We start from the raw sequence: 26,578 nt of genomic DNA, 5'->3' as shown, positions 1-26,578 counted from the left end.
CAGGCAGAGAGAGAGGAGGAAGCAGGCTCCTCGCTGAGCAGAGAACCCCATGCGGGGCTCGATCCCAGGACCCTGAGATCATGACCCGATCTGAAGGCAGAGGCTTTAACCCACTGAGCCACCCAGGTGCCCTGGAACCCCGGTGTCTCGATAAAGCGTGGGCGATGCTGCGTGCTCATCCTGTTTCACAGGACGAAAGAGGAAGACATTACCTAAAGTATGGACTGTTGCGTAAATGCAGTTTGTCACGTATACTAATATCATTTCTGACATCTGACATTTACCGTTCTGTACTCTCTGGGCTGTTCTGTACGATCATTGAAGAGTTGGTGCATTTATACTGATTCAGACTAAATAGCTTTGAGGTTTTTTTTAAATTAACCAAATATCCTTTTAGAAAAAAATAAAATTATCAAGAGGTAGATACAATTCGCTGCTTTATAACCGCCAGCTTTCCTAAATAAGTTTTTCTAGCTCATGATTATTATTTAAAATTGTTAATAATGTGTCACCTTGTTCATATGGAAAATACTTAGAGGGTTGTGATTTTCAAACAGGGTGTTGTATATAAGGCCACTCCTTTGTTCTGTAACAGAATACAAAGATTATACGAACTGTCCCTATGCTCCAAGTTTACCTATTCGGTGAGAGAGATAAACATAAGGCCAACTAATAATCCAAGACACTGTGAGTGGGCATGAAGGCCACGTGTAAACCATGGTTTCATAAATGAAATAGGTAATAAGGGCCTTTTAAAGGAGAGTGAATGGCTGAGTTTGATGGGAGTACAGACTGACCGACTTTCTTTCTTTCTTTCTTCCTGGATTCGTTGGAGATAGGGTTGACGTTTACCTTTTTGGCAATATGACTACTGATTGGGGCAAATTATATAGATTGTGGTACAGTGGAGGGAGGAGGCAGGAAACTAAACCGATAAAAGAATGTTATTCCTTTGCCAAGTGACATAGATACTCTCTTGTTTGAATGATCTTAAGTTCCTTAGCACAGAGAGGACTTTGTCACCTGCTGTGCAGCAGCCCGTTGGCTCATACCTAAGCTGGTCTGTGCTCCAGTGTTGTCGGCAAACTCAGGCACCATAGACATGCTCTGACATTACGGTGGCCTCTCTTTCTGATTTTCCTTCAGTAGCTTTCATCACGGTTTTTCTTTTGGGATCCAATTCAAATGACTCTGTAAGTGGCACCGCCATGACACGTAGTCTTTTGCCCTTTCTTCTCCTTCACATGGAGGGTTTGTGTGTGGAGCAAATGGAAAGGCCCTAAGATCCTGACTTCCATCCAGGTGGTCTCACCTGTCTCAGCAAAGATCTGTTACAGAGATCGGTGCCTTTTTTTGGTCATTGGCTTCAAGGTCAGGTAGCTCTTTGTGAAATTCACATAAGACAAACCTGAAAGTACTCAGTAAATGGTGCTGACTCAACCATAAAGATTAATTTTCTTACAGGGTACTAGTTGGAAATGAGTAGGGTAGGAATTTGAAAGAAAAGATTTCCAGGTTATAAAACCTATTAGAAATTTAAAGTATGCCTCATGATATAGTGCTTCATCTCTTTCTGTTCCATTATCAAAATTGGTATTTATTGCTAACGTAGATACTGTATTGAGGTAGTCTGGGGATTTAGTAAAACAAATTTGAGCTGACAGCGTGACTGTACTTGCAAAGATCATACTGTTCATGCTAAGGTATTTATGTGAGCAAAGTTATAATGTTGCAGAGAATCTTGGGAACTCTTTAAGTTTATAATTTTACATTTTCCCCACTATCTTATTTAGGCAAGCAGCAACCATGCCTCCTGTCACTCATCCTCTTTGCTCTTTCTGGTAACCCAGACCACTGAAATGCAGATCAGGGTACTACCAACCTATGAATAAAAAAGAAATGATCCCCCAGACACCCAAGAAAAGCCAAACATGTTTGCAAAGTTGTTTTTTTTTTTTTTTATTCCCAAGCAGAATTCAGCAAGTGGACCCTCCTCCCAGTGGGTACCCCCACATAAAGTCCTTTTCATATGCCCGGCTGATGGGCCCTGCACTACTCTGCTGGCTGCTTGGTAAAGAGCTCTGTGTTTTCATTACCTCTGTCACCATCATTGCTTATAACGTTATCATCCAAATCTAGCTATTGCTAATTCTGTTCTCCCTGTAAGTAGACACTGAAAGACATACTCTTAATTTTGTAGCATCCTGCTGTTTATTCCAAAAGACTTCCTTGAAACAAAATATTATGACTCAGAACAGAATAAAACAAAATGCTTGACGGTATCGAGAAGATAAAAGTCTAAGATTGAAAGAGGTAGGGATTAAAGAAATATGTTACCAAAAAGAGAAAAAACATGTTACCATATCGACATTTTTACATGGGCAATGTACAATCTTACAGCCTTTTCTTTTGCCAAATTATTGGCAGGAAATACTGATGCTGTAATTTTTAATTTTTTATAAAAATTTTTTTAAGTTTTTTATAAAACTTTTTACACTGAGAGTTATTAAAATAGCCTCCCTTTTGGTATAGTATTTCATTTATAGGCTAGAACTTTGCGTCATGTTATTTTCTTGAGTGCAAAAAATAATATATATCCGTTTTCTTCCAAGTTGGAGGTGGGAGCTCGTGCCCAATGAAAGGAATTTACGGGCATCCTAATTGGAAGTTGAACAATCGTTTTGCTTTGTAAGAAAAGTCCAGCAAAGTTTGTCATGCAGTCTACTTTGCTGTAAACCCAAGATTTAATTCCTTTTTACTTTCCGTTCAAAGACTTGGAATGTATCATTGTTTGCGTTTCTGTCATCTCACGTGAGTTCTCTTCCGGGGCCGACCTCACGGCGCTGGAAATTGATACACTGACCTGACGCTTCAACATCTTCATGACCTTCCTCTTATACCCTTTACATGCAAAGAAGTATATAAAAGGGTCCATGCAGCAGTTGAAGTTCATCAGACATACTGTAAAGTGCAGCGAGATCTGGAACGAGTGTCTCTGGCTGCATTCCAGGAAATCAGGGACACGAAGCTTCTTAATCATGTGTTGAATAATCGCAACATGGTAAGGTGTGAAACAGAGAACAAACACAACAATTATTAAGATAATTGTGTTGAGAGCCTTTTTGTTGGCGCCGGATTTCTCGGTTAGTGGGTTTTGTTTGGCAGTTTTAAAGAGTTTGCAACAGATTTGAGAGTAGCAGAAGAGAATGATCAGGAGAGGAAGCACATATCCTATGAAACACGCACCAAGCAGAATCCAGGGAAGAGACTGTGTTTCTTCAAAGTTTGGATATTCCATGCACGTAGTCCTTTCCTCCTCCTGCTTTGACATAGGTTTTATGAGTAGTGGGAGCGTTTGAGCAAATACTAGAATCCAGACACACATGCAGACGCATTTTGCGTGCTCGATTCTCTTCATCTTGTTGTACCTCAGAGGATGCACCACAGCAAAGAACCGGTCCACGCTCAAGCACGTCATGAAGTTCACGCCTGCGTAGGTGTTGATGTAAAACACCAGGGCAGTTACCCTGCACAAGGCCTCACCGACCCTCCAGTCAAAGCCCAATGCGTAGTAGGCTATCCGTGTAGGCAGAGCAGTGGTAAAAAGTATATCAGAAATCACCAAATTTGTTGAATACAGGGTGGTAGAGTTGATTTTTTTCCTATTTTGAATGATGACAACCAAGGCTAGCACGTTTCCCACCAGCCCGATGACGAAGACAGTGCCGTAATGCAGTGGCATGAGTATCCCGGCGGTGCGGTGGTGTGCGTAGAGGTCACAGTCGTTGCCCTGAGGAGCTGCGGAGGCTGTCGTGAAATTGTCCATTTTTGTATCCGTCAGTGGTGTTCACAGTCTCTAGGAAGAACCAAGGAGAGTACTTTCAATTAGAAGTGTATTCAACTAAAAGCAATATTAACTGCCTTTTATAGATCTAAGTTTTAAAGATTTGTATAATTTTTAAGAATCTATGACATGTTGTACAGTAAAGGAAACCATCCACAAAGCTGCAGAAAGGCTCCCTAGTGAGTGGGAGGAGATATTTGCACATGACATATCCAGTAAGGAATTAGTATCCAAAATACATAAGGAACTTACATGACTCAAAACAAAAATAATCTGATTAAAAATGAGCAGAGGACCTGAAAAAAAACATTTTTTCCAAAGACATACAGATGGCAAACAGACACATGAAGGGATGCTCAGCCTCACTAATCATCAGGGAAATGCAAATCAAAACCACGGTGAGGTGTCAACTCACACCGGTCAGAAGGACAAGAAATAACAAGTGTCGATATGAGGATGCAGAGGAAAGGGAGCCCTTGCGCACTGTTAGTGGGAATGCAGACTGGTGCGGCCGCTGTGGGAAATAGAATGGCGGTTCCTCAAAAAGTTAAAAATAGAATTACCATATGATCCAGTAATTCCACTAATGGGTATCTACCCAGAGAAGATGACAACATGCTTTCAGGAAGATATGAGTACCCCTGTGTTTGTTTTAGCATTTTATTTACAATAGCCAAGATATGGAAGCAGCCCAAGTGTACTTTAGGTGAGTAGATACCCCCCCCACACACACAGGAATATTAGCCATAAAAGAGAATGAGATCTTGCCATTCACAATAACATGGATGGATCTAGAGGGCATTATGCTAAGTGAAGGAAGTTGGAGAAAGAGAAATACCATATGCTTTCTCTTGTATGTGGAGTCTGAAAAGCAAGAGAAACAAAAAAATCAGGAACAGAACCATAAATACAGAGAACAAACTGGTAGCTACCAGAGGAAAAGTAGATGGGGAGGATTATTAAGAAGTACCCGTCCAAAAAAGAAGAAAAATCTGCGATGTGTAATATGTTTACATTTTTACTAACAAGGACAAAGAATCAGATTTATGTTTTTTCTCACAATTTGGTGATTTTGGCAAAGCCCTGGCAAAAGAAACAAAACCATCTAAGTAGAACAAATGTATTTTTGTGACAGGAGGGGATGCCGTCATTTTTTAGGCAGAAATTTCCCCCTTTTTTTTCTGAATCATTGTCTGGGTAAGAACAAAATTGTGTGCAGCACCCCACATTTCAGACAGGAGTAAAGCTTTGCTTTTAAATTGCATTTCAGTTGGACTTTTTTTTTTTTTTTTTGGCCAAATGCGTATCACTGCCAGGAAATGAAATCAGTCACACATTTATTTAGTGAAATATGAATTTACCACAGTGATCTGATTTGTGTTAACCTAAAAAGTATGAGAAACAAGCTAAGGCCTTGTTAGGAACTGAAAGTTAGGTTTTCTTTTTAAAAAAGAAGAAGATGGTAACCACGACAACCATGGCAAAAACGACAAAAAAGAAAAAAAAACTTAAGGTGTTTCGGCGGGGGGGAGGTTAAGATTGATTCTGAACTAGATCATTCCCCAGATACTCCGCTGATAGGTGCAGTGTACATTCCTGCACCCCATGTGCCAGCAAGCATCACACATGTAGTGTCCCGTGCTCTGCTCTGTCCACTGAACCTGCTCATGGTTCGGGGTCATCTGTGTTTGTCACACATGGACCTTGTAGACACTGGACACTTCTGCAGCATCCCAGGGTGTTCATGCGTGATTTGCTGAGCTACTCCCCGATGACTCTGGATTATTTCCAGTTCTTTTCTTAGGATAAATAATGTTAAGATGAAAGAAATTTCAGGTCGTATGTTGAAAAGTGGAAAACTACAATGAAATGCCTTATGTGGGGCTGAGCTTTGATAAAACTTAGGAAGAGCAGAACAGTAACTTCTGTGAAGTTATTTTTAGAAGAAAAATGATACTCCAATAGGACTGTCTCTGCCTGCAGATCTCATCTAAAAGTTACCAAAATGAAGGGAAGATTTCAATGTATCTAGTGATGATGGTTTACATTAAAAGGAAAAGACTATCCCTAGCCATCTCAAAGCACTGACTACTCCTTTGACTACTAACTTAGTTCTAACAGTCTTAAACGGTGAACCCAACAGACAGTGGGGGTCATCCTGGGGTGATGTTGTAATGTTCTAGGTATACACTACTTCCAGCGTTGATAGGGTAGTGTTAAAGTGTGGAAATATGACCTAAAGCAAAAGGGAACAAAAATGGAAGTGGTACTTTCTGTTAAACAAGAAAAGATAGGAAAGAAGATTATGAGAAAGAAAGTTACATGGATTGAACTCACCTATTAAAGGAGACTATCAGTTTGGATTTGTGGGGGAAAAAAAAAAGTCCAGCTGCATAGGGCTTAGAAGACATAGCTCAAAAAGTGACTCAGAAAGGTTGAAAATAAAGGCATGGGAGAACACATAGCAATCAAATCCCAACCAGTGGAAAGCCAGAGTAGCAATCAAAGAACATAAAAATCTTGAATTATGCATATTTAAAGGAAAAATTGGCAAATCCACAACCGTAATGGGAGATTTTAGCACATCTTTATTAGAATAAACCAGATAAAAAAGAGATTAGAGACTTAGAAGATTACCCAGTGTGACTTTGCAGAATTTGTGCTGAAGGGACACGGTCATTTTTGCGAATTTGGCTGTGTGCGAGGTCATCAGAGGGCCTCAGAACTTCCAGAAAACTGTTAACCTAGCAGCCAACATGCCAGTGCCTACAGGGCAACTAAATTAGAAATCAACAATAAAAAGATGAAGGATACATTTGGAATCTAAAAAAATATGCTTCTGAGAGACTCATTTAAGAAATCCACAGTGGGAATTTTGAAGTACTTAGAACAAAATGACAAAAATACTCTATGCTGTTGGGTGCCTGGGTGGCTCAGTGGGTTAACCCTCTGCCTTCAGCTCAGGTCATGATCTCAGGGTCCTGGGATGGACCCCCGAATCGGGCTCTTTGCTCAGCAGGGAGCTTGCTTCCTCCTTTCTCTCTGCCTACTTGTGATCTCTCTCTCTCTCTCCAATAAATAAATAAAATCTTAAAAAAAAACAACACTATGCCAAACGATGGGGTGCAGCTGAAGTGTTAATACAGAAGCAGAGCCTTGAATGTGTTTATTGTCTTTGCACATTTTTATTTGAGTGTAGTTAAGCACACGTTACAGGTTTCAAGTGCCCAGCATAGTGACTCAACAACTCTATATGCTTGTGAAAGCATTTATTTTTTTAGAAGATCGAAAATAGATAAAAATACAGTTCAGGAAGCTAGAAGAGAATTGTTTACCCAAGGAAAGTAGAAGATAATGATAAAGATAATAGCAGAAATTAATAAGATTGAAAACAAAACAACAAATATGGACTTTCTGTTTGTGTAGAAAAAGAAAAAACAGAGCGATTCTTGAAATCATGGGAATTGCGGTTGTGGAATGAAAGTAGAAAAACCTTTATCCTCTTAGTTGAGAAAGGCTCCATGTGAGAAGTAACTTTTCAAGAACTGAGACTAGACATGGAGAGGTGAAAATCCCAGACGGGGGTTATAACTTAGGAACAGGTAGCAAGAACTTTTTTTTTGTACTTTCTGTGGGAATTTTTTTTTTTTTTTCCTGAAAATCTCAGCAAGTTTATTTTATTTTGAGGAGCATTTCTCCACAAATTCGGGAAATGCTTTTAAAATACATACTGGGGGGCGCCTGGGTGGCTCAGTGGGTTAAAGCCTCTGCCTTCGGTTCAGGTCATGATCCCAGGGTCCTGGGATCGAGCCCCACATCGGGCTCTCTGCTCTGCGGGGAGCCTGCTTCCTCCTTTCTCTCTCTGCCTGCCTCTCTGACTACTTGTGATCTCTGTCTGTCAAATAAATAAATAAAATCTTTAAAAAAAAATAAAATAAAATAAAATACATACTGGGGTAGAAATTTTCCATAGGAGTAAATATTGTTGTAGAGATCAGAGAAAGTTACATTAATGTAGGACTCGGAGAGAATGTGCCATTGCTTGTCCTGTTGTAAACGTGCATCCAGCTTCTTCCTGAATGCACTACCCATTCCAGGAGAGCCGGGCATGGCAGGGGTTGGAGAACGTTTGGTGTTTAAGAATATTTGGCACATGGGGACACCTGGGTGGCTCAGTGGGTTAAAGCCTCTGCCTTTCGCTCAGGTCATGATCCCGGGGTCCTGGGATCGAGCCCCACATCGGGCTCTCTGCTCAGCCGGGAGCCTGCTCCCCCCCCCCCCCCGCCTGCCTCTCTGCCTACTTGTGATCTCTGTCAAATAAATAAATAAAATCTTCAAAAAAATATTTGGCACCGTGTTAATTATGAAGGTGAAAATTTGCAAGCAAACCAAATGTCCCTCATCGGGATTGGTTACGTATCTCCCGGTATAGCCATACAGGGGAATTCTCTGCAGTCCGTGGAAATGGCAGCGTGGAAGCCTATTTCTTGACAGGGAATAATCTTAAATAAGGAAAGCAGATTATGCAACATGCCCCTTTGGGGGGAAGGAAAAGCGATTATACATCCACACACTTTGCACGGATGTGTACGCTGAAGCATAATTTTGTACAAGTCATTTTTGAGTTTCATCCATATACTTTAAAATTTTTAATACTGAACGTGAATTGACTATGAAATGAGGAAACTGGTTAATAAATTTATCTAAGAAAAATATTTTTTAGTTAAGTTCGTCGTGCTAAAACCTATCTTCTACACATTTCAAAAGTAGTCCTTCAGTGCTCTTTACTCAGATTGAGGCGTCCATGTTTATTAGGTGCCTCCCTTTAAGTCCTATCTGGAAGAACACTCACAGCCACCCTGTGAGTCTAAGTACTAAGTACTAAGGCTGAGTACTGCTGTCACCTACCTACTTGCCATGTGAGGAAACTGAGTGTCATAGAGGTTAAAAGGTCTGTCTGGAGGCTTCTCCCTGATGGTCTGGTTTCAGGTCTCCTACTCTGTCCAGTCCTTGGCAGGGGCAACTCATACTGCCCTTGAAGAACTGAGAGTTTGAGGTTTTGAAGTGGTCTAGGCTTTAAGAACCATCCTTACCAGTAAACAGCCCGGGAATAGTGTGGCCGAGCCACGCCGGAGCAGCGGAGTGCTTCTTCCTAAAGACAGTGGAGTTCCCACTTCCGGGACAGCGTTGAGTCCCAAGGAGAGGACTTTTGAGAGTCCTGCGTCAGTCAGAGAAAAGACACCTGCAGGATGCGGACACGTAAATGGGATGGCTCAGAAATGATCTTTGATAAAGGCGAATCAAGGCTGTCCTGACATCTGGTCATTGGGATGTTGAAAGTTGATGTTAGTCAGCGACACTAGCCTATTTCCTTAGTCCTTGATCATACCTATCCTGTGCTATCAGTGCAACGGTTTTAGTTGGTCTTATCTCTTCTAAATTGAGAGAAAAACCCTTTCATGTACTTGACCATTGTTATCCTATTCTTATATGAATCAGTCCCCATTTCTTATTATCTAAATAATATCTAAATAATGTCTAAAATAATACCTCCAAGGGAAGATATCATTTGATGTTTCAAGATTACGTTCCTGAACCTTGACTTACTCCATTCTTTTATTCAGCAGAAATTGGTTTTAGTGTTTTCATGTGCTAGGTCCTGGAAATACCGAGATGGTATCTTTCCGTTTGGGAGGGCCTGAAACTGAAGGATGACTGTGTGATGTTGGGAATCCGCTGTCGTCTGATGAGGCATCATCTCCCAGTTCTTCAGAGGGCTCCTTCTCACACATGCCAGGCTTCTGGTTATGCTTTTTGGATCATAGTACTCCATATCAACCTTTGGATTGCAAATTGCTCTTTTAATTTTTTTTTTTTCAGGTATAACTAACTTCCTCCCACCTTCCCTTCCTCCTTTTCTTCCTTTATCTATTTATTTTTGAATATATTTCAAGTAGTTTATTTTTTAAAAAAAAATAAGTTCATCTTTTTTTTAGGAAACTCTACGCCCAGTGTGGAGCTTGAACTCATGACCCCGAAATCAAGAGTCACATGCTCCACTGCCTGAGCCAGCCAGGTGTCCCCTGAAGTGCTTTACATTTTTATGGTCATTGTCATTAGACCACAGCTTCTTACATGTTACTGGTGTAGATACACTGCATCGTACTTGGAAGTACTGTGTCTCGTCAGTTTACTGCCTAGAGAAAAGCACAAAGGAGTGTTTGTTGTGAATCTTATTCCTTAGAATACTTGTATCTGTAATAATTATAATTTCCTCATAACACTCTCTAGTGGAAAGGTATGTGTGGCGGCTAAATGGTCCTTAATGCCCCACACTGGGGTGTGAATGAGGACTGAAACCTTTGCCCCGAGGGCACAGTTGGTAACTGGGCTGCGTGAAGTCTGGGGCTGTGATCAGGTTCCCAGTGAGGAACCCCCTTCCCTCCTGAAAGTGATGTCACTGCGGCCCCCCCTGGGAGCCATCTGTGCCAGTTCTCGGGCGGTGCTCGTGGTGAAGCAGCGGGGGTCTGTCCCACTTCTGTCTCTGTCATGCAGTTTTGATGACTCTGCTGCTGTTCTCGCACATGTAAAACAGCCAGCTCTCCCGCAGCAACAAAGCCTCTGCTGGATTTGTACTTATTTTCGGAAGTGGGTCTGTGTGTGTCTAGAGTTGATTTCATTGCTACTAGAGTAGCTAACGTTTTTTAAAGACATTATCATCTCATTTTTGCATAACCGGACATGTTGACATGAACTGACAAGATCTCTCTAGCTACAGAAAGGAAGAAAATAACAGGCTCCCCCCAAAAATTCATCTACTAGTATTTAAGAAAATTGTCTGAGCTCTAATGTAATTTGTCCTCTCGAAATATTTACCCTGGTACCAACTTGCCTGGATAATTGTTTTCTTAGCTTTTATTTGTGGCAGGAACAGAATCAAACCACTGTTTTCAGAGATTTAGTGTGAACTAGAGTACCAGCTTTTAGTTTTTGCTTTAAGATTCCTGAAATGTCACCTTTACCCCAATAATGTATTCACTTAATGACCCATCAACAGTCTTAAATGAAAAAGAGCTGATTTTTTTAGTAATTTTTGTTTAAATTCAGACCTTAGCCGTGAATTGAATGGTTCAGGTCATGTGAAATGATAAGCAGCAGGAGGTGACCTCCCTGTAAGGCCAAGTCTGCTCGAGACCATGTCGACACATCGAGATGATGGGACTCAGTGGCCACAGTGGCTTGCACCAGAGAGGAGGTCCCGGACATGCTTTCAAAACGACCAGGAGAGGCTCAAGGATGTGGGCCCATAGATAGGAATTTTATTTGTATATTGTTAAATGATGAGTGTTGATTGATCTGATTTCTGATTTGTCTTGATACACCGTCGTTGGGCTATTTTGTTGAGGAGAGGTAAGCTTGAGGGAAGGTTTTGGGAGCAGGGAGAGATGAAATCTTTGAGAAAGGAGAATGCAGGCGAAAGCTCGGGTTCCGTGGGACAGCAAGGATTCCGTCCGCGGAGGAACTAGACGAGCGGAGATGGACCAGGGTCGCGGGCCGAGCTGTTTAACAGTTCGCTTGAGAATAAACAGATTCCACGGAAGAAAGAAACCTTTGCTGCTTCTCTGGTTACCTAGTTTGATGAGCACTTGTCAGTTACTGGCAAAAGCCTCCTCGCTCTCGACTGAGCAAACGGGGACATCTGAGTTTGGTCCCACGTCACACACGTCGTGTCCTCACACTCAACCAGTGATTTTTTCCCCCCACTTTCTTATTTTGTTGACTAAACAGCCATCACCTGAGCGGTTGTGTGGGCCATCTGCCTGTCAGGTAGGCAGGTGGGAAACATTAATTCCCACTTGTGGGGCAGAAACCCAAGGCACAGACAGGCTGCAACCAGCCTCTTGTCCCTTCACTGGCAAGGTCAGATGGTGTGTTCCAGTGAGCTGCTGCTTGACTCCTCTTGACAGTCGGTCCGCGCCCCAGTTAGCTTAGTGAAATAAATCTTTCTAGGCTATCAGGTGATGCTTTTTTTTTTTCCCAGCCCACTTTGAATCCTATTTTGATAGCTGTGACTATGGGTAAGATCTGTTTTTGGAAGGCTCTAGGGAACATTTTCGCAGAAGGTGACGCGCCGGCAGCCACTGGCCCTTTCTCAGCATAGAGCCTCACCCATCCTGAGTGTCTGTGTTCACAGTTTAGTTGTCTGTGGTCGGTCTGTATGAGGGGACCTCCCTGGCCGGCCTCCTGGGGAGCTCTCTTGTTCTGGCTCGTGGAAGTGTGACCCTGCTGCTGACCCCACAGCCTGGGCTGGTTCTGACCACGTCTCAGGAGGTCTGCACAGGGTCATTTACAGGACAGGGCGCAGAGAGCTTCTTGAAGACAGGAAACAACAACAGCATTCGCCAGTCTGTAGTTTGTTTTTTTGTGCGTCTCCGGTGTCTGACCTGATGGGCACCGAAGAAGAGCGCTTCGCTGGCTGGAAGTGTGTCTGTTGGCATGGACGGGAAAGGGGCCTGACGTTTGAACTACTGGATTCGACACCCGCCGGCCCGTTTGGGGTTTCACTCATTCCAGCTTTTTTCTTTCACCTTTCACTGATTTTCTTTGTGTGGCTTTTGGCAGCTTTAGTACTGACTAGGATGGTGTGAAAGTTCTCAAACGGGAAGACAGAGGAGGGGGTCATACAAAGGACTAGGGTTACAGGACGTAATGTTTGGAAACTGTAAGAAAAACGAATCCCACTGTGATACTCATTTCAGTGCGAGGAAGACAAATACCGTGATTCCGTGTGGCTTCACTTGACCTCTAAGCGGGATGGGTGGGTGATACAAAAGATTTTATAGCGAAGATCTGAGTCTCTAGAACCTTCATCCTCTGAGTTCAAAATGTTTCTAGAAGTTTGAGGTTTTGTTGTTTGTCTCTTATCTCATGGAAATTAGTCAGAAACATTAAATATCCTTATTTCGTGAATAAGCAGAATTCCACACATTAGGTCATTTGATCAGGGTCCTCCGTCGGTCTGGCCACTAAGTTAGGAGTCGCAGAGATGTCCAGAACTCTGTGCCCTCCCTCACCCGCCACCTCCTATCAGCAGATCCTGTGCCTTCAGCCTCCTGACTCTCCTGCACTTGACATCTCCTCTGCACCGTGTGTCTGTCTGTCCATCTGCCTGTCCTGCCACCCCCAGCTACCCCTGCCGGCCTTCAGGCCACACTTGCTGCTCCTGGAGCTGCGCCTTCAGCTTTCACGGTGCCTTTCCAGTGCGGCCTGTTGAACCCTGGGCAGGCGGAGAGCTCTCCATCGGGACCCATGATCTCCTTTTGACTGGCCTGTGCCTCCCTCTTCGGCTGTCTCCCTAGCGTTTTCTCCCTCTGATGCCCTGGCTCCAGCCTTTCTGAATTATTTGCAGATTTTTGATATCCTGTGTTCTCCCACAGTTCTGGGCCTTTCTGGCACTCTTCCTTCTCTGTGCTATGTCCTCAGCTCCTCCTTTCCTTCAAGACTTCGTTCAGACTCCGCTGTTCTGGAAGCTTCCCTGATTTTATCCTCTCCGGCTTTTGCCACCACCCCTAAGACAGCGTGGAGTGGTAAGGGCACTGTGCTCGGTACTAGCGTCAGTATTCTTGAGTTTCTTTTTCTGTTTCCTGCTACGGGTGAAGTCCCGTGAGTGGAAACTGTGTTAACTTTGTATCTCTCCAGCTGACCCATGACTGAGGCACCATAGCTACCCCTCAAAGGACAGCAGAGTCCCAGCTTTCTTGACCCTTAGTCAGAGGTTCTTTATCAGAGTTCTTGATTAGTAATAGTAGCCGGTCTCATTAAGCACGGACTGTCTTCCTGACACCGTTCAGGGCACTGTACCTATATTCACTCCCTGAATCATCACAGAACTTTCACAAACCCATAGCCAGCAGTAAACTGAGGTGCAGAGCATTTATATGATGCGCCTAAAGCTGTAGCTGTTAAAGTGTCAGGATTCAAGCCCTGGCAGTCTGGCTCCAGAAATTACAACCAGTGCCATGTGTTTTATCCCCAGCTCCTGTTTCCAGCATGATCTGATGTTACTGGTAGAAGACGGGTAACATTAGGAAGACTTTAACATGTACCAACTCACCCTGTTCAAACTAGAGAGCAGAGAGCTGAGGAGATGGAGGGAGGGCCTGGGGGAGGGAAATATGTTGATTTAAATGAAGGCATTCATTAATTTACTTGTGACATTTTTAAAGCAAATAAAGATTTTACAGATGAATTTAGATTTTACTATTTTTAACAATATTTCCATAAAATAATTTGGACTGAAAGAAGATGGTGAATCCCTAAAAGACCTTTTATTTTTTATCTTTTTAAAAAATATTTAAATTATTTATTTAAGGAAAGAGAGCAAGCACGAGCCAGGGGGATGGGCAGAGGAAGAAGCAGACTCCCCCTCTGAGTGGGGAGCCTGATGCAGCCCAATCTCAGGACCCCAGGATGACGATCTGAGCCAAAGGCAGACTCTTAACTGACTGAGCCACCCAGGCGCCCCCTAGGATAGCTTTTATGCTACTAATTTATTTCTATACTGCTTTTTAGGTATTTGTAGACTTTTTTTTTTAAGATTTTATTTATTTGAGAAAGAGTGAAAGAGATCACACAAGCCAGAGGGAGGAACAGGCTCCCCGCTGAGCCCGGAGCCCGACAACACAGGGTTCAACAACACAGGGCTCGGCTCCATCCCAGGAACCCGGGATCATAACCCGAGCCGAAGGCAGATGCTTAACGAACTGAGCCACCCAAGTGCCCTGTATTCGTAGACATTTAACAAAATATTTTTATTCTTCATTTTGAACTTTCAAAACACCACAAGGATCTTTGTTAACTCTACCATTTTCAGATGCTTTTCACTTGCATTATCTCATCTGACATTGAAGCCCTGCGCTTTACAGACTTCTTGGAAAGCTGAGGAATTCTACGGGCTAGAGGGCCTTCCGCCCCCTCAGCACACTCCATACTCTGTGGCCTTGGACACTGCAGCAGGCCGTCACCCATGGCAGGGGAGAAGTAGCATTTGTAAACTGCTCTGCAGGACGGCAAGCTCTTTCTTTTAAATGCACACTTTCTAAGGGTGCTGCCCTTTTCTTATCCCATGGAGTGTTTCCCAGCCATCCTACAGGAGACGTCTAGGAAAGGCCCATGGATCACTGAAGCGAAGGGAAGTCATAGAGTGATCTGAGGTAGTATTTATTCCAGTAAATGACTGGCCATCTTACCAACAAGCTCTTCGAAGCCAGTTGAAAGTAATTTATAAGAGGCATTACTACCGCTGCTACCCCCGACCCCCCACATGGTAGCTGGTGAGCCAGAGGTGAGGAGGCTTTGTGCGGAAGAGACTTTCACACTGTCGTGTCCCAGAGAGAAAGCATGCCCTGAAGTATTAGCAGATGCAGAGCCCAGACGGTAAGCAGATGAGATGTTTGCCCTCCATAGACTCAGTCTCTGTAAAATATTCGGTAAGGGCCTGCAAATAAGTTTAAGAAAAGTAATTCTCACAAGATGATAGGGCAAGGAAACTTTGCCTACTGGACTCTTCCTTTGGTAGTTTAATGGGTAGAGGGAGGGGAGAATTTTTAGCACTTACTACATGACGGCCAACATGACAGGGACTTGGCTGTATTATTACTCCCCGTTTTACAAATGAAGCAGCTGAAGTCAGAGACTGCCCAAGGCCACACCGCTTAGAAATAATCGAGCCAGGGTTCAAGCCTGGCTCTGAACCGTTGCACTGTACTGTAGTTGGAGCAGTAGCCCCAGAACCCCCAGACACACCTTCCTTCAGAGGAAGTCTGCTCACAGTTTATGTCTTACCAAGAATTTCTATTACTTCCATTTCCAACCTCGACATAAATATTGCAAATCACTGCATGTACTATGTACTTCATTGTTTTGTGACATTTTTTTAGGCATATGGAAATTCTAGAAAAAACAGATATGTTTAGCTTTAGTGATCATTAAATAAATATAAAGGAAGAAACAGATTCATTTTTCACTTATCAAATTAACAGTTTATTTGACAATTAAAATACTCAGGTAGGCTGAGAAGCAGTGAAGCCCAGAGTATCATCAGTGGGAGGGCTAATTGCTAAAATGTTTTAGTAAACCAAAAAACATCAACTTATATATAAAGCTTTAAAAACATTTATACCCTTTGCCCGAGGAATTCTAGTACTAGGATTCTATCCAGAGAAATAACAGAAAGTATAGAAGTAATGGAAGTACAGAAAAGACCTTTATGTTCCATAGACACACATAGTCAAATAGTAGACTGTAATGACGCTTTTATTTTAAATTGTGCTGAATAATTTGTATATCCATGCATTTAAATGTAGGAATACTCCATTTTAAAATAACTTTGTTCCTTTCCCTTCGTTCCGAAGTATCCTGAAATATTGGCATTATTTACTGATTTTTACTGGATGCTCTTTTTTTGTAATAGTGAGTTCACACAGAAGTACAAAGTAAACCCTACTTTTGGGCATGGATTTCAGGCGTGATCCATTGTTTTCACCTACCCCAACATTAGCTCATTAGAACTGCCAGTCATCAGAGTCTCAACTATGTTAATGATATAATTCTTGTTACAAATGTTTATAGTTGCTGTTGAATAAATTCTATTTCTTTACCTTATACCTTAATTAGGCTTCTAAAGTTTTACAAAAGACTTTGTTAGAAGAATAAAACATGTGGTGCTTACCTCCCAGGGATTTGCTGGGGCCTCCGGGCAGTAGCAGTCAGTATTTGCCCAACTGAAGTAGATTACTTTGTCGTGTTGAGAGTTTGTGCACCACCCTTTTATGGTGCTGGCTTTTTTTTTTTTTTTTTTTTTCCTGTCACCCTGTGACTGAGCCTAGTAATCATCGGTTAACCTCCTGTATGCGTGTGCACTTTTTTTTTTTTTTAAGTGGGAAGTGAAATTTTTCTGTTAGTGATTTTTTTTTTAATAGTTATCCAAAAACCCCTTGGTAATATCTCTGGAACTTCACGAGTTTTTTAATAAAGCTTTAAGTATTTAAAAAATTCTTTGAGAGGAAGACTAAAGCAATAAACCTTAACCAGAAAAAAAACAAAAGAATGACAATTACTAATGATTTTGTATCCATATTCTATGTAAAAATAAGAGTTTTTAAAAAGTCAACTGTGGTGATTCTGTCTACCTGGAAACTTGATGAAGAGAGTCGTTTACTCATTCTGTGTCTTACCAACTTATGAGCAAGAAGCAAAGGTTCCTGGGGTGAGTGGGAGAATGATGTTCTTTCACATTGTATGGGGACTAGTCGACGTAGGCAGGAGGCCAGCTGACAGACTCTGTGACTACAGGGACGTGAATGACGGGGGAGGAGCTGAAGGGGACATCTTACCGCTGAAAACCCAGTGTCTGTGCATAGGATGGAGACCTGTGCTCTTCACCTTATAGTTCTGGTTGGCTCAGTTTAAACCAGCTATGTGACGCGGCTATCAAAATGCACATGCAGGCCAAGTGAATAGAAATATACCGGTCAGAACAAGAGAGGTGATATTGACACTTCCCCAGGACTGATGTGGCCATTCCCAGTCAGCTCTGGGGGCTGCATTTCACAAAGGGGATAGAGGACCCTTGTGACCAGGCTGGTAAGGGGTCTGGATCCGGGGCCTTAGGACAAATGGTTGAATAAACTGAGAATGTATGGGCTTGGCAGGGAGGTGATCATCACCCTCATGCGTTTGAAAGCTGTCTCACAGAAAAGGCTTTAGGTTGCAAATGTCGACCTTGCAGAGAACAGAAGGGAGGCCAGTATGAGGAAGTTAACCAGAGACAGCTTTCAAATCAAAATATGAAGGTAGTTCCCAAAAATTAGAATCGTAAAAAAAAATGGAATAGGCTGTTTCTTATTTAAGTACTTACATAAACTGGTTGACTATTTTGAGGGATGATATAGAGAGAATTAAATCATTTTGGTAGGAATTTGTAACTCTGACTTCAGACCTGCCACTCCAGGATCTGGCAAAATGGCCGAGGGGCTTCAGCCCATCAGGGGTATCAGTCCATCTAGAAGTGGACTCGGTTCTTCTAAGCTCTAAAAGGCTGAAGATCTATAAAGGAGCACTGTCAGAAGAGCAGCGACACCCAATTCTTTGGGCCTCCATCTCACTGTCTGTAAAATAAAGGAATTGAAGTAAATGATTGCCAAGCTACTTCCTAGTGCAAAAATTCTGAGGGGGAAATAAAGAGATTTTATGATTTGCTGGATGAACATAAAAAAATATTCTAGAACTAGTTTATTTAAAACTTAAATTGAAGAAAACTTGAAGAAGACATTGTTGAGAAGCTTCTCAGTTTGTGGAAATGACATCCTCTTGGGGTGTTTTGGTTTTTAATTTTTGAAATAGATTTTATTAAGTTAAACGTTGTTGTGTAATGAAGAACTCACCTAGTTAAATGTTGTAGCAAACGGGATCCACCCCCTGCCGGGTATCAGCGTGGTCAAGTGTGTAAAGGAAAGGCCGTGGGGTGGTTGTCCTGTGAGATGCTGTGGGGCATAGTGTGCGAGCATGGCCTGAGCCCACAAACCTTGTTTGTCTTGTCTTTGAAAGTTACCGGGATTTCTGTTGTTGGACTGTGAAAGTGCAGTCTGCGTCCTTTTCTGTAGAAGAGATAAGATGGACATTGGTGACCCGAACTGAGTGTTTTCTAGTATTTTATCCTATCAAGTACAGTTGTGAGTATATAGGAGATACGCAGTAAATACTAGTGACATTAGTTGAAGGAAGGAAGGAAAGAGTGAATTATAACCTGTTTTCCTCTTTTCTGTACTTCACCTTCGTATGCTTAAGCCAGATGGGGCGTCCAAGGGTTAGCTAGTCGCGGTATGAATTACTGTTGACAGTGTACAGAACAGATGTTGTATCACAAAATAAGGAAAAGAGAAAAACTGGTCAGTGACTAATAACATGATATTTTGTGAAGTCTGTGTGTATAGAAATAGCAGTGGAAATTTCTACAAAACAACCTGTATGTTCACGGTCTGAAATGTGTGCTTTTGTGTTAGGGGTACATGTGGTCTAGTACTTAGTCATCGTTTAAAACTATATAGTGATTAATAACTTCTAAGGAATTTTTAAACTTCTCTTATTGGTTTATAAGACATGAACTGTGTTCATTAAAATTCCTATCAGTATTTTCTTAGTTTACATTGAAGCGTAGCCTCAGACGGGATGGTGGCCTCAGATTGTCCATTGTAATATCACTCTTTACACTGTGTAAACAGAAGAACTTCTATAAATTAAGTACCTCAAAGAACATGTTCTGTGGTGAGATCCCTCAAGTGCAACTAAAATACAGCTTTCTTATTATTACCAAGAGCCCAGCAGGCCATATTTTGAGTATGTATATGAAACTGTATGTTTTAATCCCGTTAAAGATAATAAAGCAAGATGCATTTTTAAAACAAAAGACAAACTATGTAGTTTGCCATTTTAAAGAGAAATTCATTTATTCAGCAAGTATTTTTTGAGCAACTCTTCTGTGCCAGGCACAGTTTTAGAGAGCAGTGATAGAGCAGCAGACAAAACCAACAGAAATCCCAGGCACCATAGAGTTTCCCTCCAGTCAGACAAACAGATGATAAGTAAGTCATGTAGTGTAGATTAGGAGCTTATAGGTGCTGTGGGGAGAGGACCTAGAAAACTGTCTTCTCTGAGAAGGAGCTGTGTGAGTAAAGACCAGAAGGGTGTGAGGGAGTGAATGGTGTCTCTGAGAAGGTGGTCAGGAGATGCACGTGCCCTGGGGCACACATGCCTGCGAGTGAGTGAGTCGCAGGCTGGGCCAGGGTGGAGAGAGCAGCCAGAGGGAGCCGTGGGGGGGCCGCGTAGTAGAAGACCAAGTTCAGGGTCCTGGATGCAGGGCCTTTTAGGTCTTTGTAAAGACTTTGGCTTTCGGGGCGCCTGGGTGGCTCCGTCATTAAGCATCTGCCTTCAGCTCAGGTCATGAGCCCAGGGTCCTCGGATTGTGTCCCTTGTCAGGCTCCCTGTTCTGTGGGGAGCCTGCTTCTCCCTCTCCCACTCCCCTGCTTGTGTTCCCTATCTCACTGTGTCTCTCTCTGTCAAATAAATAGATAAAATCTTTAAAAAAAAAAAAAAAAGTCTGGGTTTTACTCTAGTGTGGGGACTCAATGGAGGATTTTAAGCCCAGGAGTGACCAACTTGTACTTTTTAATGGAAAGAATACACAGCTGCTTAATCAACTTCGTATGAGTTTTGACAAGTTGAAATGGAACTAAATAGTTCTTTTGTGTAGTATTTAGAATGGCAGTTTATTTTTTAATTTAAATTCAATTAATTAACGTAGAGTGTATTATTAGTTTCAGAGGTAGAGTTCAGTGACTCATCAGTTGTATATAACACCCCGTGCTCATTACCTCACATGCCCTCCTTAATGCCCATCACCCAGTTACCCCTCCCCCCACTCCCCTCCCCTCCAGCAGCCCTCAGTTTGTTTCCTGTGATTAAGAGTCTCTTAGCTTTGTCTCCCTCTCTGATTTCATCTTGTTTTATTTTTCCCTCCCTTCCCTTATGCTCCTCTGTTTTGTTTCTCAAATCCTACGTATGACTTAAATCACATGAATCTTTTTGTGATTGACATTTTGTTTAGCATAATACCCTCTAGTACCATCCACGTTGTTGCAAATGGCAAGATTTCATTTTTGATGGCTGAGTAATACTCGTGTGTGTGTGTGTGTGTGTGTGTATGTGTGTGTACACATACCACATCTTCTCTATCCATAGAATGGCAGTTTAAATAACTCTGTTTGTGAAAATTGCTTTGTCAGTTTTTACAATCAAATATTGAAAATAAATTATGTGTAAGGATTTACAGAGCTATCAGAGGATGCAATGCTGAGTAAAATATTGTGCTTTCTGATAGAATAATCTGTTGGGAGACCTTTTTTTTTTAAAGATTTATTTATGGGGCACTTGGGTGGCTCAGTTGATTAAGTGTCTGTCCTTGGCTCAGGGTCATGATCCCAGAGTCCTGGGATCCAGCCCCACATCAGGCTCTCCCCTCAGCAGAGAGCCTGCTTCTCCCTCTCCCTCTGCTGCTCCCCCTGCTTGTGTTCTCTCTTTCTCTGTCTGTCAAATAAATAAAATCTTAAAAAAAGAAAGATTTATTTATTTGAGAAAGAGGTGGGGGAGGGGCACAGGGAAAGAATCTCAAGCAGACTCCCGGCTGAGCACGGAGCCTTGTGTAGGGCTCCTCGATCTCACGACCCATGAGATCACAGCCTGAGCCAAAATCACAAGTTGGAGGGTCAACTGAGTGAGCCGCGCAGACGCCTCTCTCATGAGAGACTTTTTAAAACCTTGTAGTTGGTTAAAATGTGATCATAAAAATAAGCTCAGAATGGATTAGACCTATATGTAAGACCTGAAACTATCAGCCTCCTCAAAGAAGACATAGGCAGTAATCTCTTTGACATCGGCTATAGAAACATTTTTTAAGATATGTGTCCACAGGCAAGCGAAACACAAGCAAAAATAAACTATTGAGACTACATCAAAATAAAGAGTTTTTGCACAGTGAAGGAAACCATCAATAAAGCAACAAGGCAGCCTGCTGGATAGGAGAAGATATTGCAAATGATTTATCTGATAAGGGGTTAACATCCAAAAAATAAAAAGAACATCTATATCACAACACCAAAACACCCACAAATAATTTGATTAAAAAATGGACAGAGGATCTGAACAGACATTTTTCCGGAGAAGACATACAGACAGCTAATAGACACATGAAAAAGTGCTCAGTCGTTAGGAACGTGCAAATCAAAACCTCAGTGAGATATCATCTTACATCTGTCAGAATAACTACAATCAAAAAGATAAGAAATAACAAGTGTTGGCAAGTGGGTGGAAAAAAAAAGAATCCCTGTGCACTGTTGGCGGGAATGCAAATTGGTGCAGCTACTGTGGAAAACTGTACGGAGGTTCCCTAAGAAATTAAAAATAGAATTACTATGATCCATTAATTCCACTGCTGGGTACTTACCCAGAGAAAATGAAAACACTAATTCAAAAAGATAAATGCACCCCTTATGTTTATTGCAACAGTATTTGTAATAGCCAAGATATGGAAGCAACACAAGCGTCCATTGATAGATGAATGGATAAAGACGTTGCGTGCGTGCGCGTGCACACACACACACAAGAATATTAGCCATGAAAAAAGAATGAGCTCTTACCCTTTGCAATGTCATGGATAGACCTATAGAGTAAAATGCTAAGTGAAATAAGTTAGAGGAAGAAAAATACCTTATGATTTTACTCATATGCAGAATTAAAGAAACAAAATGAACAAAGAAAACAAAGACCAATGAAAAAAGAGATTCTTAATTTTTTTACTTCTAAAAGCAAAGTTAATCAACTACTATTATGACATAGATAATGCAACCTGCACATGATATTTTCCAACATCTAACGGAACATAATAAAAAACTTAAAAATTAAATTACCAAAATCATCATTCAAAAATGAAGATTAAATAAAGATATTTTAAGTGGGAAAAATGATTTTCAGATGACTGATGGACAGATGTTGGAAAAAGAGACTCTTAAATTCAGAGAACAGGCAGGTGGTTGCTGTAGGGACGGGGGTAGGGGTTGGGTGAAACAGGTTAAGAGTACCTTTATTGGGTGTGAAGGTAGAGATAAAAACGGAAGGACCAATCAAATAGCCATTTAAAGAGTATTTAGAGTACCAAATCGCCTCCTTGCCTCAGATCAGTAGATGGCTGCCATGTCTGTTCCTACCCCAGTAAAAGTCTGGGGTTTTATTCTCTGGAGAGGTCTCTGAACTGTAGGACACTAGGTACAACCTTGACATCTAACGCCTGACCCTAAGGCTAATACTAAACTAACTAACCATAAGGCTCTGGAGAGGTCTCCAAAATGCAGGATACCAGGCACCCACCCTAACCACTAACCCTAACCCCAAACCACCCCCCCTGGTGCCCCCCGACCCCCAGAGCTGAGAAAGTGACTTCTGGAACAAATCATAAGAAAAACTGAGAAGCAACCTAGTTATCCTGGAGAAGCACTGAAACAGCTAAGAATTGGTAGTATATCTGAAAAATGGGTGTGAAGGTAGACATGAAAACAGAAGGACCAACTGAGTATCTATTTAAATCCCCTCCTTTTCTCAGCTGGGTGGATGGATGCCACAGACTGTTCTCACCTCAGCAGAAGTCTGGGATTTTATTCTCTAGAGAGGTCTCTGAACTGCAGGACACAAGGCGCATACCCTAACCCCTAGCCCCTAACCCCTGTCCCTAGCCCTATCCCTAAGACTAACTCTAACCCTAACCCTAGGAAGAACAAGAGTACGTTTATTGTGACGAGCACAGAGTAATGTACAGGAGCATTGAATCCCTATATTGTACACCTGTAACTAACATAATACCGTATGTTAATTTTGCTTCAATCAAAAATAAATAACAAAAAAGATTAGACTTACAGCCACTAGGCTCTGCTCATAAGTACTATCCCATTTGGGGGGAAAAACAATCTGACCATACACCTCTTCAAGAATAAGGATTATTTTATTGCCCCACATTAAATGAGCACCCCCATGCAGGAGGGCCCAAGAGAATGCATTTCTTTCCCTGCTTTGGTCGGTACTCGGCCTCGGAAGAGGGCCAGCCGAGTGAGGCATGTGAGGCTGGACCGGCGTGCTGGGTACATACCTCGGCTGCCCTTTCCCTGTCGTCTCTCGTGCAAAACTGAGAAAGATTGCATCTCACACATCTGGGTCTCCAGTCCTTACCCAGTGTCTGGCACTTCAGTGTTTGCCGGTTGGGGTTTTCCCTATTCTGGTATTTGCTGCGTTCTTACAGATGCTACTAACACTGCTGCCGTTTTTCACCTTTGTAGTGTATGTTTGCTCTCGTTTTGTTTTTAGAAGCAGAATTGAGAGGGCAGGGAGTGATTTTTTAATAACACACGTTCCTTATCAAAGAAGGGAACACTTTGCACAAGAGGGTCTTGTGTTTCCACAAAAATGGGAGTAAGAACCTTTCTTGCATTTTTCTTATGGTAAAGATGTATTGATGCCACTTACCAAAATAAATAAATAAATAAACAAGGGAAAATGAAAGATAGATTGAGTCATGAAGCCGAGTGTCGAATGAAGAGTTGGTGCAAGTGTGTGTCCAGACCGTTCTCCTCATTCCTGCTGCCTGCCTGGTCGTGGCAGGAGCGTGAGTGTGTGGTCCTGGAGCTGGTCTCTTGAGATCAGAGACTGCTCCTGACGCATGGATGTAGATGAGCTCCAGAACTTGGGCTGCCGCCTTGCACACAGTGCCGAGGGACTCACTGATTTGCTCTGACAGTGACCCTGTGGTGGCTTTAGGGCAAAGAAGGGAGCTTCTGGCCACCCGGAGGAGTTGGCGTGATGCTGTGGGACAGAATTGAGCTGTTATACACCGTAGGTATTTCCTAGGCAGAAAAGTGGGAAGGACATTTAGGTTGGAAGAATAACTTGTGTCCGTGAATAGTTAAAAGAGCCTAATGTGCCCAGGGAGAGGCTTAGGCAGTAAAGGTGGGGGGAGGGGCCAGATCGGGGGAAGGAGGCGGAGAGCAGGTGTGGGAGACTACACTAATAAGAAAGGACTGGAGGGCTTTGCTATTTCATGCTTATATTTACATTTCCTCTTTGGATCCTGGGAGCCTGTGGAAGGATGGGTTTTAAACAGGCATGTGACATGATCAGAGTAGTGTTTTGTGTGTCATCGGGGTTTAGAGATGGATTAAAAAGAAATAAGACTTTAATTAGAAAGACACTTGTGACTTTTGGATCTGTCAAGTTGAAGGTATCAAATTGAGCTTCATAAGGAGGGGAGAGACAGGCAGACAGTTTGGGAACTCACTTCCATCTCACAGGTGACGCCGGAGAAGGGCTTGGGGAGATGCAGGGAGACGCTGGAGCAAGGAGAGCCCTAGTGGGGCCCTGGAGAGGGTAGAAGAGTGGCAGGAAAAGTCTAGGGGACCAGCAAGAACATATATATTTTTTTAAGATTTTGTTTATTTATTTGAGAGAGCGAGCGAGTAAGAGCATGAGTGGGGAGTGGGGGTCAGAGGGAGAAGCAGACTCACTGCGGAGCTGGGAGCCCGGTGCGGGACTCGATCCCAGGACCCCAGGATCATGACCTGAGCTGAAGGCAGTCGCTGACTGAGCCACCCAGGCGCCCAAGAACAGGTTTTAAGGCAGGGGGAAGAAGGGGTTTGAGGAAGGGAAGGCAAGAATGGTAAGCGTGTCAGATGCTACCGTGACCAAGTCGGACGGCGTGGGATGAGCCGCTGGGATGTGGCCGTGGTGAATGATGTTTGTTGCTTTTGTTACAGACTCTTCCATTAGATTTAAGTCATTCGTGGAAAGAAGACATAGCAGCAACTTTAAATTTTCTCACAATGCCTGACAGTTAATTAATAGATGCTGAACCACTTCTCAGTAGTTTCAGGAGAGTCGATAAGTATTAGATAATTAGAGTTTTCATAAAAATGTTATCTATAAGTACAAATTATTTTCAATGTGATGCACATGTAGAAACCAACTTCTATATCTGAGATGATGCTTTCAGACAGAAAAAAATTATAAGCAGTATCACTTCAAGTATCTATTTGCTCTTGGTATTTTAAATTGAGTATGACTAGAGTGATTTTTTTTTTTTATTTGTTTGCGTAGCCTGGCACCTGTCTTTGCTCTGTTTGTACCATTTTACTGCTCCATACCACGAATCCAAGTGGCACAAATTTTGGGCCCGTTGTCCATCACAAACAAGACATTGATTTACATATTGGGACTACAGGTACAGTATGCATTTTTATGTTCACATCTCTTTAACCAGATCTTTTTGGGGGGGAGGGATCTGTGTCTCATTTGATGTCCTTAAAAACAGTGGGGTTTTTTTTTCCCATAAGTTTGGCTTTATGATCTATATCAGATGTTCAAAGGAAGTGTTACAGAACAAGAACATCAAGGTATATAAAGTACTAGAATACTTTCACAGTCTTTAGAAATCTGATAAGAGCTTTCACTGTAATTTGTATCAGTGGAAAATATTTTAATGGCATTGTGTAATTCTGTGTAAGTACTTTTCAAAATCACAGTATGAAGTGGAAACAAATGAGAACAGTTGAAAGGTAGAAAGTGGAAAATCACTGTCAAAATTACTTTATTGAGTACAGCGTCACAAAGAAAGCTCTGAAGAAGAAACCAGGTCTGCCCTCCCCGCTTTATAACTCCTGCGCTGCACGGGCACGATGGTGCTCTGACCATCTGCTAGGTGGTTTGATACGAAGACCGTGAAGAGTTCTTACCATTTGATTTAAATTGAAAAAGGTTCTGTTCACCAATACCCAGTGCCATCGACCTATCCCTGCCGGGTTCCAGGCCAAGTGATAGAAGATACGTGATTTTCATTTTCTACCTGTGATACTTGTCACTTTCCTTTCACTCTTAGAGCTTTTGATGTGAACTTTTATTCTGCTGTTTCCTGTGGTACCATGTGTAGCTTGGCCTTTTGATCCACTGTCAATACTCATAACATTCCTTATCCCACACATATCAAACCGGATACTAGTGTCTCTGTCAAATGCCCTCCTCCCTCCCCTTTTAACCTTTGGTATTTCCTCCAACTTGTCTAGTGCGCTGTCAGGTGTTATCAATGGC

At 42.3% G+C, this 26,578-nt stretch overlaps 2 protein-coding genes across 4 annotated transcripts in view; one reads left to right on the top strand and one right to left on the bottom strand.

Moving 5' to 3' along the window:
- UBAC2 (UBA domain containing 2) overlaps positions 1-26,578 on the top strand; it is a 171,751-nt gene that overhangs the window by 80,216 nt on the left and 64,957 nt on the right. For both annotated transcript variants that reach the window (XM_080798195.1, XM_080798196.1), the window contains one exon: positions 25,592-25,715. In XM_080798195.1, coding sequence (XP_080654321.1) covers positions 25,592-25,715 — 124 coding nt within the window. The remainder of the gene's footprint in view (positions 1-25,591; positions 25,716-26,578) is intronic.
- Positions 1,965-16,648, bottom strand: LOC308339830 (G-protein coupled receptor 183). Of its 2 annotated transcripts, XM_080798805.1 has the most exons (3): positions 16,575-16,648; positions 8,938-9,086; positions 1,965-3,856 (listed from the first exon to the last, which is right to left on the bottom strand). In XM_080798805.1, exon 3 carries the CDS (start codon positions 3,824-3,826, stop codon positions 2,756-2,758), a length of 1,071 nt encoding a protein of 356 aa, XP_080654931.1. In that variant the 5' UTR covers positions 3,827-3,856; positions 8,938-9,086; positions 16,575-16,648; the 3' UTR covers positions 1,965-2,755. The 2 variants fall into 2 exon arrangements, with proteins under 2 accessions (XP_080654931.1, XP_080654932.1); XM_080798806.1 differs by lacking the exon at positions 8,938-9,086.

The sequence above is a fragment of the Martes martes genome (genome assembly GCF_963455335.1).
Source record: "Martes martes genome assembly, chromosome: 3".
In the NCBI taxonomy this organism is placed as follows: Eukaryota; Metazoa; Chordata; class Mammalia; order Carnivora; family Mustelidae; genus Martes; species Martes martes.
Note: the sequence above shows the minus strand (reverse complement) of the source record. Positions and strands in the feature narration are given on the sequence as shown.

Excerpts from the sequence above, each read along its gene's own strand:
- LOC308339830 (XM_080798805.1), bottom strand. The coding sequence starts at position 3,826 with ATGGACAATTTCACGACAGCCTCCGCAGCTCCTCAGGGCAACGACTGT.